Source organism: Rhincodon typus, chromosome 3 (genome assembly GCF_021869965.1).
Source record: "Rhincodon typus isolate 14 chromosome 3, sRhiTyp1.1, whole genome shotgun sequence".
Lineage (NCBI taxonomy): Eukaryota > Metazoa > Chordata > Chondrichthyes > Orectolobiformes > Rhincodontidae > Rhincodon > Rhincodon typus.
In genome coordinates, this window is record NC_063334.1 from 3372854 (window position 1) to 3387964 (window position 15111).

Genomic DNA, 15111 nt, shown 5'->3' on the forward strand with positions numbered 1-15111 from the left:
TTTCTCACCACAGATGCTGCCTGACCTAAGCTTTTCTAGCAATTTCTATTTTTGACTGTGATTTACAGCATCTGCAGTTCTTTTGGTTTTTATCCTGTATTCCCTTGCTGATTAAAAATCACACGCTTCAATAAGCTCTTCATGGATAACGTTTGTACTGAATGGAATATGTGTATGGCTTACGAAGAAAAGAACTTTCACTAACAGTGGAAATATGCACACTGCCCTACTTGTTTTGATGTTTTGAATGGTTTTGGCATCAAATACCAGTAGTACAAATGGCATTACGGACCATTTTTAAAAAAAAGTAAGAATGATCGAGATTACAGTGATGCCTTATGGAGGGATGATTATGAAACTGAAAGTGCCACATCTGATCCAGAGTGGGATCCTTACGATGCCAGAGCCAAAGACTGAAATTGATTAACTCTTCGAACAGTGAAGGCTATGAATTTGAATATCAATGTAGAATTCATTCAGTAAACTGTGTCACAATAAATTAATTTGAATTAATTTGTCCTATGCACTAAAAGCAGGACAAATCCAAAACAGGTCAATTACTGCCCCATCAGCCTATTCTCAATCATTAGTAAATAGATGGATGGTGTCATCAACAATGCTATCAAGTAGCACCTTCTCAGTGATGCCAGTTTGGGTTCTGTCAGGTCCTGACCACTTTACAGCCTTGGTTCAAATATGGACAAAAGAGCTGAATTCCAGAAGTGAAGTGCGAGTGACAGTCCTTGACACAAGGCCACATTCAACTGAGTGTGGCATCAAAGAGCCCTAGCAAAACTGGAATCAGTGGGTATCGGGGGCAAACTCTTCACAGGTTAGAATCATATGTGACACAAAGGAAGATGGTTATGGTCATTGGAGGTCAGTCATCTCAGCTCCAGCACATCTCTGCAGCAGTTTCTCAGGGTAGTGTCCTAGGCCCAAACATCTTCAACTGCTTCCTCAATAAATTTCCCTCCATCATAAGGTCAGAAGTGGGGATGTTCGCCGATGATTGCACAATGTTCAGCACTGTTCGTGACTCCTCCAATACTGATGCAGTCCATGTTCAAATGCAACAAGATCTGGACAACATCCAGACTTGGGCTGATGAGTGGCAAGTAACATCACCCAACACAAATGCCAGGCAATGATCATCTCCAATAACAGACAATCTAATCACCACCATCACTGAATCCCCCAGTATCAACATCCCTGGCGTTACCATTGACCAGAAACTCAACTGGACTTGTGACATAAACACAATGGCTACAAGAGCAGGTCAGAGGCTAGGAATACTGCAGTGAGTAACTCACCTCCTAACTCCCCAAAACCTGTCCACAGTCTGCAAGGCAAAAGTCAGGAGTGTGATGAAATATCCACCACTGACTGAATGGGTGCAGCTCCAACAACACTGAAGGAATTTGACACCATCCAGGACAAAGCAGCCCCACTTGATTGGAACCACATCCATAAGCATCCACTCCCTGTAGCACTGACACTTAGTAGCAGCAGTGTATAGTATCTACAAGATACACTGCAGAAAATCACCAGAGGTCCTTCGACAGTACCTTCCAAACCCACAACCACTTGCATCAAGAAGGTCAAGGGCAGCAGACATATGGGGACACCAACACCTGCAAGTTCCTTTACAAGCCACTCACCATCCTGACTTGGAAATATATCACCATTCTTTTACTGTCACTGGGTCTAAATCCTGGGACTTCCCAAAGAGCATTGTGAGTCAACCTACAGCATGTAGACTGCAACAGTTCAAGAATGCAGAACACCACCACCTTCTCAAGGACAACTAGGGACGGGCAGTAAAATCTCAATTTGTCCATCCTTCAACTGTGTAAACTGAAGCTAGGTTTTGAATACAATCCAGATTTATGCAACTTATTAACCTGTTGTCATCATTTAACCTTTTTGGTCACAGTATCGTTCTAATAAATACTTGTACCCTCACTGAAGCAAAAACATTGTTCCAGACCTGTGTTGCCCAAAACTGAACTCAGTACTCCATAAAACACAAGAAATAGGAGCAGGAGAAGATCATTCTCATGTGCCATTCAATACGATTATGGGTTTCAACTTCTCTTTCCTGCCTCCTCCCCGTACCCCTTGCTTTTCTGAAAAACTGAAAACCTGTCTGAATATGTTCCACAATGGACCATGCATAATCCTTTGGAGTGGAGAATTTTGAATACACAATTGTTTGAGTGAAGTAATTTTTCCTTGTCTCAGTTGTAAATGATTGGCCCTTATCCTGATACTATTATGATTGTTTTTATTATTATGACTCTCTTCCAGCCAGGGAAAACAATGTCTCAGTATCTATCCTGTCAAGTCTCTTTATAACTTCAACGTCTCAATGAGATCAACTCTCATTCTTCTAAAGTCCAGAGCGTATTAGGCCCAATTCGCTCAGCCTTTCATCATAGGACAACATGTCTTACGACATCAGTGTAATGAACCTTTTTGCTGTACCATCTCGAACACAAGTGTTTCTTTCCTAAAATATAAAGACTAAAATTGCAAACAGTATTGCAAGATGCAGCAATTCTAACAAGTTGCCTTTTTTAATTTGATTGGATTTGATTTATTATTGTTATATGTACGGAGATACAGTGAAAAGTATAGTTTTGCATCCTAACCAGACGAATCATACCTTACAAAAGTACATCTGATTAATAGAGCAGAATGAAGAATATAGTGTTACAGCAATAGAGAAGGTGCAGAGAAAAGTCGACTATAATATGAGAGGTCTGTTCATAAGTCTGATAACAGTGGGGAAGAAGCTGTTCTTATGTTTGGACTGCAATTTCCCTGCAATAAAGACCAACATGCCATTTGCTTTCCTAATTGCACGCTGTATCTGGATGCTAATGTTTTGTGTTCCTTGTATGAGTGCACCCAAGGCTGTCTAATTATCAACATTTACAGGTTTCACATCTTTGAAAACAAATTCTGCGTTTTTTTTATTTTTACAACCAAAATTAATAAGCTCACACTTCCTCACATTTTACTCCATTAATCCACTCACTCAATCTGTCCTTATCTCTTTGCATCATCCTCACACGTTCCATTCCCACCTAGCCTTGCATCATCAGCAAACTTGGGTATATTTCTTTTTATCTGTCATCTAATTCATTATTATAGATCGTAAATAGTTGAGGCCCAGCATTCCTCTAGTCACAGCCTGTCAATTTGAAAATGCCAGATTTATTTCTACTCTCTGCTTCCCGTCCATTAACCAATCCTCTATTCATGCTAATATATCACCTCCAATCCATGAGCCATTGTCTAGTGTATTAATCTTTGGTGTGGCACCTTATCAAATATCTTTCGGAAATCCAAGTATCCATCATCTACGGGTTCTGCTTTTATCTAACCTACTTGTTACATCCTCACAAATATCTAATAAATTTGACCAACTGGATTTGGCTTTCATAAAACAAATGTTGACTTTTTTCTAATTGTACTAATTGTTGAGAGTTCCTTTACAATAGATTCCCAACATCTAATGTCAAGCTACCTGGCCTGTAGTTCCATATTTTCTCTCTGCCTCCAAACAGAATAATCTCCAAACTTGGATAGAAAAGTCTTTTTATTTTCTCTGTGAATTCTTTGGTTTTATGATGCAAAGTTGAGGTCACAGTACAGTTCCTGGGGATCATCACTTCTTGTGTCCTGCCAATTGCAGTACATTTTCTTTATCATTAATCTCTGATTCATAATTCCCAAAACATATCTAAAGAATTGTGCAAGTAGTGACTATAATATAATGTTCTCATATTCTCTTATTATCTAATTCTGGTGTGTTACTCATTGCTAAATTTAATATAGCATGTTCCCTTGTTGACTCTCATACATATTGTTCCAAAAACTTGTCCTTATTAAATTCCACAAATACATTGCCTTTGCTACTTGCTGTTCTGCTTCTCCTGATCTATATGACAATTTAAATCTCCCTTTGTAACCACATTCTTCCCTGATCTTTGCATCGTTACAATCCAGTTAGGAACTGTCTTTGCTTCCTCGGGCAGCTCAGGAAAATTGGCATGTTCATAAGGCCCCTCACCAACTTCTACAAATGCACCACTGAAAGCATACTGCCCAGGACCATAAGAAACTACAGAAGGTGGTGTGCACAGCCCAAACCAGCTTGGAAGCCAATCTTTCTTCCATGGATTCCATTTACATGGCTTGCTGCCGCGGAAGGGCTGTCAACATCACCCAAAGTCCTATCGCACCTCGATAATGATCTCCTACAACCTCTTCTGTGAGGCAGAAGATACAGAAGCCTGAACATACGCATGCGCAGGTTCAGGAGCAGTTTCTTCCCAGCCGTTATCAGACTGATGAATGGACTGTCTAGCCTCAAATAATGATGATCTTGCTGACATTGATCTTGCCTCACACACATCCTGTACAATGTAACCTGCATACCTCTATGTCTGTTCAAACTGTATATCCTTTGCTTACTATGATCTGCCTGTACTGCTCGTAAACAAAGCTTTTCACTATTTTGGTACAATAAATCAATCAATTAAAGTGAAATACGAGTACCTTGCTTTAGCCAGTAGAACAACGTCACAAGATTTCACATTTTAACAAAACAAATTTTATTGTTTGTGAAATAAGTAAATAAAACAAGTATTATTAAAAATAAAACAAGGGTTATAACTGTATATGTTATGCATTCAGGTTTACTACTTACCCAAAAATTCTCTTGTAGAACACATCAATCTCAAAGCTATTTACCTCTACAGGGAGCACCTAGAATTACCACACTGAACACCACTGTCCTGTGGAGATTTTTCCTTAGCTCCAGCTATTCTCTGAGGTAAAACTTCCATTTACCCCTTCAGACTACTTTTCCAATACTTCCAAGATGATCTGGTTTCATATAAGACACTTGATTTAGATTTATTGTCACATACATATAAAAATAATGAGTGTTTTTTGCGTCTTACACGCAAAGTGTCACTACGCTTCAGAGCCATATTGAAACACTGAATATAATGCAAGATTTTACTGCAATAAAGTTCTTCTTTCACTCTTCTTCTCGATCCGTATCTTCTGTTCTCCAGCTGGTACTCCTCCAGACCCTGCCACTGGTCCACTGTTTGACCCTTTGCCAATGCTTCCGCTCCTTCAGGCACCCGGGCCTAGCTGCAGATCTGGAGCCTCGGCTCAGTCTGCAAATCTAGGCCATGGAATAAGCCCAGGACCTGCTGCACACTCACCGGGAGAGTCCAGGCTGAAGGGGAGCCATGGCTGCCAGAGGCCGCCTCCTTCAGCCACCCCTCTCCAGGCTTTAAAGAAAAAGAAAGGAAAAAATTAAAAAGGGCAATAGTAAAAAGAAGAAAGGGGAAAAAAAAAACCTATTGTAGATTCTAATATTAGTTTCAAATTAGTCAACTTCTAGTTTCTGTTCCTCACTGAAATTAAGCTTCATCTGCCTTCCATTCAGTCAGTGATGAAGTTCATGTTTTACTTTGCTGACAGGGCAGGTCTGTCTGCCATTTATTTTGACTAATTCCTCTGTGAGCTTGAAATTAATGAGTTCCAAAATGAAACTAAAAGCCTCTCCCAGGAAGCACCCAGAAAACTTGAAATCAGGGTTAATTCCTAAATTCCACCCATCTCCAATAATAACATCTGAGCTATCCTCAAACTGACCATTCATCTGATTGTAAGCCTATCTCTTGTTTTGTAACTGCATCTCTGCAATCTCACTCTATTAAACAAATAAGGGTAACCTTTTAAACTGCCATTTTTAGGTGTTTCTGGTTACCACCTAAAACCAGCATTTTGATCACCTTTGCACCAATAGTTTTCACAAACTCAAACATTACCTCAAATATTTATGATAACACAGACACTAGATATTTGTAGCAATATTTAAACATCCTCCAATATATTACTACTATTAGAAGGTTTATAGATATCTCCCACCAGTGTCTTGCACCCCTTAACTATTTCTTGGTTCTAGCTGTACTGTTTCTACTACCTGATTGACATTACTGAAATGCTTCCTTTCTACTGCTATACTTGTGCCAGTGTTGTTGTCCTCCTACATCTCTCAATTATCCTGACGTTTCTAATGATCCTAAGACCTGCACTACTTACATGTCAGTAATGCTCAGCTTGTAACCAGGTCAATGTAATAGCAACTGCCATCATACCCACTTTTTAAAAACATTGGCTGAGGCATTTGCCCATGTGATGACAGTGACCCTACGTCAGAAAAATTAACTGTAGAGTACGTTGAAATGCGAGGATATGAAAGGTGCTTTGTAAGCGCAAGTTTGTTCATTATGGTACAAGCCCTATCTATGCCAAAGGTTCATAAGCCATTTTCTCAGAAAAGTATTGACACAGAACAGTCGTTCTGGCAAAATTACCAATGCAGTGAGGTAAACAGGAAACACAATCATAATTTTCTAATAGCATTTGTTCCCATCCAATTCATGGTGAAAATCTTCCAAGATTTGCTTAACTATCCCTTTTAAATTATAATAAAGTACAAAACAAAACACCAGCTAGTATCAAGTCGAGTGTTAATCGTACCTATTTTCCTAAGCAGGTTATCCCTGAATTTTCAGAATAGATCATTAAATTTTACACTGAATTGAGGTTGCAACTTGTTCTAAGGTATCCATTCATCAATGACCAATTTTGCACTCCCATTTTCATATTCTGTGCAGCCCCCAAAGAGTCCTCATTTCTATTTCAATACGCGCACTGTTTTATTTTGTTTTATTTTGCATTACTATGCTCATCTTGGCTTTTGGTTTATTCCAGCCTGTGCAGGTACTGTTCTTCAGAAAGATTTCAGTCAACAGTTTATATTTTTGTTCTGGTCACTTCCAAAATGCTCAGTAGGTAACAATAGGCTAGAGTTTGCACGGCACCACAGATATTATTCACTGTTTTGTTTTTTGAATAATAATTAGTTTTAATACCATTATTTCAGATTTTAATTTTGGTTTTAAAATTCATGAAATATTTAGTTCAGTAGATGAAAATACAACTAATTAGTCATTGTCTATTTCCTCCTTGTTTGAATCATTCGTATCTATATGCTGTTGTACTTTTCATCTTGTTGCTTCTCTATTGCATTTGGAACAATTTCTACAAACATTTTGGAAGATATACTTCCAAACTGTATTTTGTTAAAGCAGCTTAGTTTTTTCAGTGGTCAAATGTTTTGATTTGCAATCAAATAATTAGTTTTTGCTTAATTCCAATGTTCCCTCATAATTCCTTTACAAAATCGTACCCTGCACTAACAGCTGAAGAATCACTGCTATCTCCCCTGTGTTCCTACAGAACAGTAAATTAATTCTTAGTGTTATTAATATCAGGAAATTGACTGAAACATTTCATAAAGTTCCATTAGGGAGCAATATTTTGAGGATAGACTGAACAAGCTTGACCCTTTGACACAAAAGATAACATTTAGATTTGAGTAGGAAGCAGTGTGTGCTGCTTCAAGTAGAAAGTAAATGATGATTTTGTGCTTTATTGGCAGGAAATTGCTTTTGCTTCCCCAGTGTAGAGATGCATCTCAAGTGCATAGGATATTACAAGTGATTATGAATTTATAAAGTCATCTAAGATCTTTCCACTTAATTTGATCCTTATTAAATATCTAAACACTGTCAAAATACTTACTGTCGCTCCCAGATATGATACTTCCATTTTGGTATGATGTGTGCTCAGTTTAGAAAATACAGCTACGTCTGCAGTTAAATTATGATGGCAGATTATAATGAACCTATCACCGTTACTACTGTGGAGAAAGAGTCAGGCACCAGGGAATCAGGAGGATGTCACTGGATGAACTGGTGTAATTCAAAGTTCGAAGAACTAAGGCAACTGGAACCTTTTAGATATATCTGTAAATGTGTCTGAAAGTACACAAATGCCGCCTATATAAAGCTAGTATTGGAAAACTAAGTGACTTTGTACCTAAAAAGTGAAATGAAAGTAAGCTTGGAGGAGCAGTGCAGATAATGACAGTAGCTAGGTTTGTTCTGCAGGCAGAGATTTGTAACCTTGACCTTCTTTTGTTTCTCCATCTTATTTGCCCTCAAAAACCTTCCAAGCTTATCTTGTCAATGAGACCCACCTCCTGTTCTCTTGACCTTCATCCCATTAAACTGTTGATAATGCAACTTTCACACCTGGCCCCATTGCTAAGTAATATTCATAATGATACCTTGCCCTCCATTACTGATACTGAGCCTGGTATCCACTCGCATTCAAAGCTGTCATCATCACTCTTCCTTTCCTGAACAAAGCAACCCGGTCATTGCAAACCGTCACCCCACCTCCTGTAGAAGGTTTGTTTCCTCCTATGATCTATGCCTATCTTTCCTACAGCTCCACGTTTGATCCTGTTTAATTGGGTTTTTCCCTTGCTACTGTACTGCATCAGCCTAGCACTTCTTACCTTCTCGACTTGTTTGCAACTTTTGATAAAGTTGACTACACAGTCTGCCTGCAGCTAAGTGGGATTACTGTCCCCACTTCTGTTTTATTTACCCAATCCAAAGCCAGACAATCACCTGTAATCATTTCTCTTCCTGCTCCCACACTGTTTTCTCTGCATTACCATAATCTGTCCTTGGCCTATCCTCTTTCTCATCTACATGCTGCCCCTCTGAGACATAATTTAACAACAGATTCCATGGGTGCACTGATTGACATCCATTTGTAGCTCAACAACGTTTCTTTCAACCCATTCACTGCATCCAATCTGGCATATCAACATCCAGTACTGGATGACAAGTTTTCTTGAGTTAAATATTGGAAAAACCAAAGCTATCGTGGGGAATTTTAACCACCAAAAATAGGTGGGTTTAGGTCCGGTGGGATGCAGTAATTAAGAGGGGTCTAAGACCTGAATCGAACTCAGTCCAAACCCACCCACTTGCAGTTTTAACAAAGATGCAATAGGTTAGCCAACCATAGCCTTCCAAGTGGTAGGATGCTCATTTAAAAATTTGAAAGCTCGTGTGTGCCTCAGATTTTATCTCCACCTCAATCATCCATCCAACACCATTCCCCAACCCAGCTCCATGATTAAATATAACTGAGAATTGTAGACCTTGGATGTGATCTCAGCTGCATATTTCTGACCAATGATAATCAGGCTTTTCCAGTTGTGATTTATTAAAGATATCCTTTTGATTGCCACATTTTCCCATTGCTAAAACTTTTGTCTTTGGTTAATGCAGAGGAATACCATAAATTTACCTTCTGATATAAGTAAATGGCACTGTTCATCTGAGTGGGTGAAAAATGGTGCTATGTAGGCATTGTGTTTGGGCACGGATAAAGTATGAATTCATTGACTGAAATATGGAACACAGGTCCAGGATGCTAAAAATGCAGACATTGGTTCTTTTCACCAGGTAATGCAGTCATGATTTACTGCTAAGACGTCAGCAGAAGACTGTTTAAATAGTGTGGTGAGGGGTGACTATTACTGCTTTGGGTAGTTTACCATTGATTATGTGGAATTGAAGAACTGAATTTAATCTCATTGATAAACCATATATCAATCCTGAACTATGTCACAATCCCACCTAAAGAAAACAAGTGGGGAATGACTACCAATTTGTTCATTTACCTGCTCAATAAAAATATGTAATAGATCAGTATAATTACCCCAATACAAACGCAAGTATTAAGTCAAAGGTTTTACTATTTTGTTTGGAAACTAATTGTAACGTCTACTGTAAGAGCTTTATGTTCATGTAATTCACAGCAGCAGAAGTGCCAGTGACATAGCCTTGCAGTAATCCCCCTACTCTGTAAGACTTATGACAATCCTGTTTACAGATAACCAAGCTTTTTCTGTTGAGCAAGGAGTTCATTACCTGCCCAAATTTGGTTTGCTGTTATCTCTGAAAAAGACTTAACATTTAACAACAAATTTGGTGGGGGAGAAGATTGAATATGTTTAACTTATAAAGTCTAACAAATTATTGCTCTTGACCGTGTAGTGAAAACCCCTTTCGAAAATAAGCATTAGAAGCACTAAATTACAGCTTAAAAGGAAGACCCAATGTGTGTTGCTGGCTCTTTGATCAAGCAGATTCTTCATAGCCCTGCACCTTCCTCTACAAAAAGATCTTGATCATTTGGGTCAGTGGGCTGAGGAGTGAAAGATGGAGTTTAATTTGGATAAATATGAAGTATTGCTTTTTGGTACAACACACAAGGACAGGACTTAAAAAAGTAACGGTAGGCCCAGGGTAGTGTTGTAGAACATATAAACCTAGGGGTTCAGGTACATAATTCTTTAAAGTTTGCATCACATATGGATATGGTGATTAAGAAGGTATTTAGCACACTAGCCTTCATTGCTCAGACCTTTGAGTATTGGAGTTGGGACATCACGCTGAGATTGCACAGGACATTGGTGAAGCCTCTTCCAGAGTATAGTGTGCACTTCTGATCAGGAAGGATATTATTAAAATGGAAAGTGTTCAGAAAAGATTGACCAGGATGATGCCAGGAATGGAGGGTTTGAGATATAAAAATAGACTGGAAAGACTGGGATTTTCTTTCACTGGAGTGCAGGAGGTTGAGGGATGACCTTATTGAGGTTTATAAAATCATAAGGGTAACAGATAAGCTGATGAGCTAAATGATAAGGATCTTTTCCCTAGGGTGGAGTAGTTCAAAACAAGGCATATTTTTAAGGTGAAAAGAGAACAATGAGGGACAACTTTTTTTACACAGGGTGGTCCATGTGTAGAATGAACTGCCAGAGAAAATGGTGGATGTAGGTACAGTTACAACGTTTAAAAGACATTTTAGATAAGTACATGAATAAGAAATATTTGGAGGAATGTGGGCCAAGCGCAGGCAGGTGGGACAAGTTTAGTTTGGGATTGTGGTGTGCATGGACTGGTTGGACCAAAGGGTCTGTTTCCATGCTGTATGACCCTCTGACTCTGCTTCAAATATATGTATAAAATGCACACAGGATTCCATACTGTGTTGACAGAAATCTGACCATTAACAAGGAAGTCTGGTTTGTAAATCTTGTTTCAAGATTGGGTTTTAGGAATCTTGCTGTTACGGAGTTTGTATGCTGCATCTGATCATGGTGTACTTAAACTGATAATGCTGGATAGACAAAATGTTAAAAAATAGCTCTGTAGATGAGTCAAAAATACAAGTATTTTAAGTATGACGTATTTTATTTGTTTAAATGCCTGTTAGTTGTGGGTATTTCAGTTAGTGTTTTTAAATGATTTTTCAGATTGTAAATTGTCACTTTCAATGTTCCAGATCAATCAAGGACCAATTGTAAATGGACTTTCTCAACCAACCGCAAAAAAGTCTGTGTATTGTTATAATTGTGCAAAAAGAGGACATTATGGCCATGTAAGTTTCAAATATTGAATTATCTAAAATCCCACAATTTAAGTGCCTCAAGTGATGTTTTTTTGTACAAACAAACCCAGTGACTGTAAGATTGTATTTCAAATGCTCACCAGAAATCCAGTGAACTCAAAGTACAATCCAAACTGTTATTGTTTTGGGAAATTCAATATCAAAGTGTACCTACACAGACATTGCTACACATTTGCAGCTCTGAAATTGCCAATTACTAATGACATCGAATGAACTGGCACATGATGGTTGGGGGGAGAGAAGTAAAAATTTGCACAGACTATCAGATATTTACATATTTCCCAAATTAGGTATGTTTATCTTTTTACTAAAGAACAATTTTTTGGTGATTTGCAGGAATGTTCAAGCAAATTGATGCATAGTCATACCTTTCCTACATCACCATTTGTATATTACTATGATACAGAGCGTGACATAAAAATGAGAGAGAAGAGGATACAGAAAAGGGTTGAAGGTTAGTCTCTTTCGATCTTATCGATCTCTGTAAAGAAACTGGTCAGTCGTGAATGCTTTATTTTATAACCCACGTTACAAATCATGCACTATGGAATGGAGGTACACAGGTTCAGTTTACAATTTCAAATGCACTGCGTACAGAAGATAATCTGAGAAGCACTGACAGCAAGCCATTGTCATACGATTGCAAGCAACTAGCTAAAAAGTAATATTAAAAGAAGCTGAGGAGGACAACATGTAGGAACCAGAGTGACTGTTCATACCCGTACTAGAACGACATTGAAGGAGGTCAATTGTTTAAAATTTCAAAATGAGCAATGACCCTAATGCTATTTCCTCACCTACTCCCCATAATCATTAGACAACAATTCAGTTCTGTCTTAATTACCTCAATTGAACTCATTTGTACTACACTCTTAGGCACTGCCCCCAGATTTCAGCTATTCTGGGCTGCACCAGTTCAAGAAGGCAGCTTACCACCACCTTGAGGGCATCTAGGGATGGGCAATAAATACTGGCCCAGCCAATGGTGTCCACATCCTATGAATGAAATTAAAAAACTTTTTGCTGTAAGGGAAAAGTTTTCCTCATATCTCCATTACTTCCTTTGCCAATAATCTTAAATCTGTAAAATCTACTGTTCTTGATATTAAACATTTCAATTGACCCAGTATCCACAGTCTTTTGAGGAAGATTTCCAGATTTCAACCAGCTAGTTGTGTGAAAAAAAAATCAAAAATCATCCATGATTTCATTCACGAATGGCTCAGCTCTAATTTTCTATCTATTTCTTCTGGATTCCTTCCTTTAGGGAAAACTACCTCAATTAATTCTCTTCAACTTCTTGTTTTGAGGGAATGCAAACCAACTTAGTGCCACTTAGCAGTACTAGGATTGAGAACATACTAGTCTACTGAGCCAGACTTGCAACTCAGAAGTCACGAGTCAAAATCCCACTGTGGCAGATGTTGAAACAAAGTTCAATAAATCTGATCAGTTGTGGACTGACACCCAAAAAATACAATGAAGCTGCTAGATTGTTGTAAAAACCTAACTGGTTCAGCAATTAACAAAAGGGAAGAGAACTTGTCATTTGTTCTGTAACTGGTCTGGCTCCAATGCAGTGCTATGCTATTTTCAAAATCTGCAAGAATACTAGGAGTGGGCCATGCATGTCAGTGTCACCCCATTTTGAGAACAATGTTTTTAAAAAATAATGGTATTATACATATGTATATATCGTCTTCACCTGGTTGAAATGCATGAAGTAGAATGAAACCTTCACCTTACACCTTGTAAATTTTGATATTATAATATGTAGTAAAAAGAATTAAAGTCAGCTTTCTTGAACATTAATTTTGACTATTTTTCCTCCAGACCTTAGAGATGCTGGGTTCTTAGAAGCCACCTTTCCAACTAAGAGATTGCGCACAGATACTGCAAATAAGGATACGTGCTCCAAGAAAAAGGGGAAAAGCCTGAAGAAAGAATGTGTCGAGAAAGAGGGAAGAGTATTCATACGAAACAGCTGGATAGCAAAACACAAAGCAAAACATTACCATCAGTCCTCCCTATGTCCCAAAACCTTTAGAAAAGGCTTTGAAGAAGATTTTCCAAGAGAATTTGCAGCCAAGTCAGCAGAAACTGATGCCCCACACTATAAAACCCAGCAGAGCCCTCTGTTGTTTATGCGTGGTAATGTCATGCAGAATGACAGACATTTAGGTACAACAAAGAAAAAGTGGAACAAGAACAGGGGAAGGAAAAAGCACGCAGAAGGAAAGACTACAGAGTCGGCGAGCAAAAAGAAGAAAAGGGTTAAGAAAGGAAGAGTACACGTCAGAGAGTCTGTCCCAGAGAATGCTTTAATAGTGAAAAAGAAAAAAAAGTGCAAGAAACGTTCAAAAACTAAATCTCAGGAATCTGCAATCCAATAGGAATACTGAATAGTTGCTTTTGTTCCCAGGAGCAGGACAGCTATGCAGCAGTTAAACACTTAAGGTTTTTAATGTAAGAATCATTGTACTAATTCACTGTGATAAGGAGTTCATGAGTTTGCACCAATGCAAAGGGCTCCATTAGATTGTGCTAAACAAGAGCTAGGTTTTATCCAAACGGAGGGTGGGTAAGTAAGTTTTGAGTGTATCATCCTGGATTGTTTTTTTGCCACACTGGGGAGGGAGAGCTGAGTGCAGAGCATCTGTACAGCCTCTCTAAGACGAGCCCTGATCCACAGTGAAAAGGAAACAATCAACTTGCCATTTTTGCATGCAAATGAATTGTTTAGTTAAATGTTCATGTTTGTTACCTGCTATATGTTTAGAGTCTAGTTTATTCCTTTGGTTCCTATAACCAGTAAAGTGTCTGATTATTATTGCCTGTACTGTCACTTTACAAGTTATTAAATACTTCTTCATTCATCTTTGCATAATACATTTGTTCAAGCTATATGTAGGGCTGGTCACTCATTCACTACACTGGCTGTTATCTAGCAAAATGATGAACACGTTATGTTTTCTTATTTTGTTGTGCTTAATTCTGAGTGAGACATGCACAACTTATGCAAGCCAAGAAAAGGTGGCTGAACAACTTCCACTTCTTCTGCTTCCGGTGAAATTGTCCAGGCAAGACACAGAGCTGAGTATGCAAATATACAAGTACTCTGAGATCCCCAGCATGTTTGCATTTCTGAAACGATGGTGAGTCTGTTGGCTGGATCGTGGGAGCTGAGTGGATGTCAAGCACATATCCAAAGATGTGTTCAGTTGTGATCTTGTTGTTATTAGGTCAACCACATCTGCAAGTGAGACCTCAGGTGGACTGGGTTTGGAGTTGATGCATGGGAAATCGTCACTGCTAATCAAGCTGCTTGGAGACAAGGAGTCAAGAAGGACATAGAAAAAGCAAATAAGTGACCAGATGGTGGAAAAGAGGTCTTGCTGGAAGAAAACAAAATCTAGAAACCTCATACCAATATTACTCGTGTGCCAAAAAGGACTGCTTTTCAAATCACAGTCTGCCCCTTTGCTGTGCTCTCCTTTTGCTGCTTTGCTTTATCTACATATTCAGCACCATTACACACCAACTCCTCTAACTGTAGGGAATATGACAATATTAGAAGTCTTGGCTGTATGGCTTCAGACTGAAGGACTACACAGAATCAAGTTCTGAATTGGGTTAAAATTCCTTACCTTGAAAAGTGGCCTCATA

At 38.6% G+C, this 15111-nt stretch overlaps 1 protein-coding gene across 2 annotated transcripts in view; it reads left to right on the top strand.

Annotated features, from left to right (window-relative positions):
* The window catches only part of zcchc7 (zinc finger, CCHC domain containing 7), a 229196-nt gene extending 214875 nt beyond the window's left edge, over positions 1-14321 (top strand). For both annotated transcript variants that reach the window (XM_020512442.2, XM_048595322.1), the window contains exons 7-9: positions 11320-11415; positions 11782-11899; positions 13279-14321. In XM_020512442.2, coding sequence (XP_020368031.2) covers positions 11320-11415; positions 11782-11899; positions 13279-13838 — 774 coding nt within the window. In that variant the 3' untranslated portion in view covers positions 13839-14321. The remainder of the gene's footprint in view (positions 1-11319; positions 11416-11781; positions 11900-13278) is intronic.
* The last annotated feature ends 790 nt before the right edge of the window (positions 14322-15111 follow it).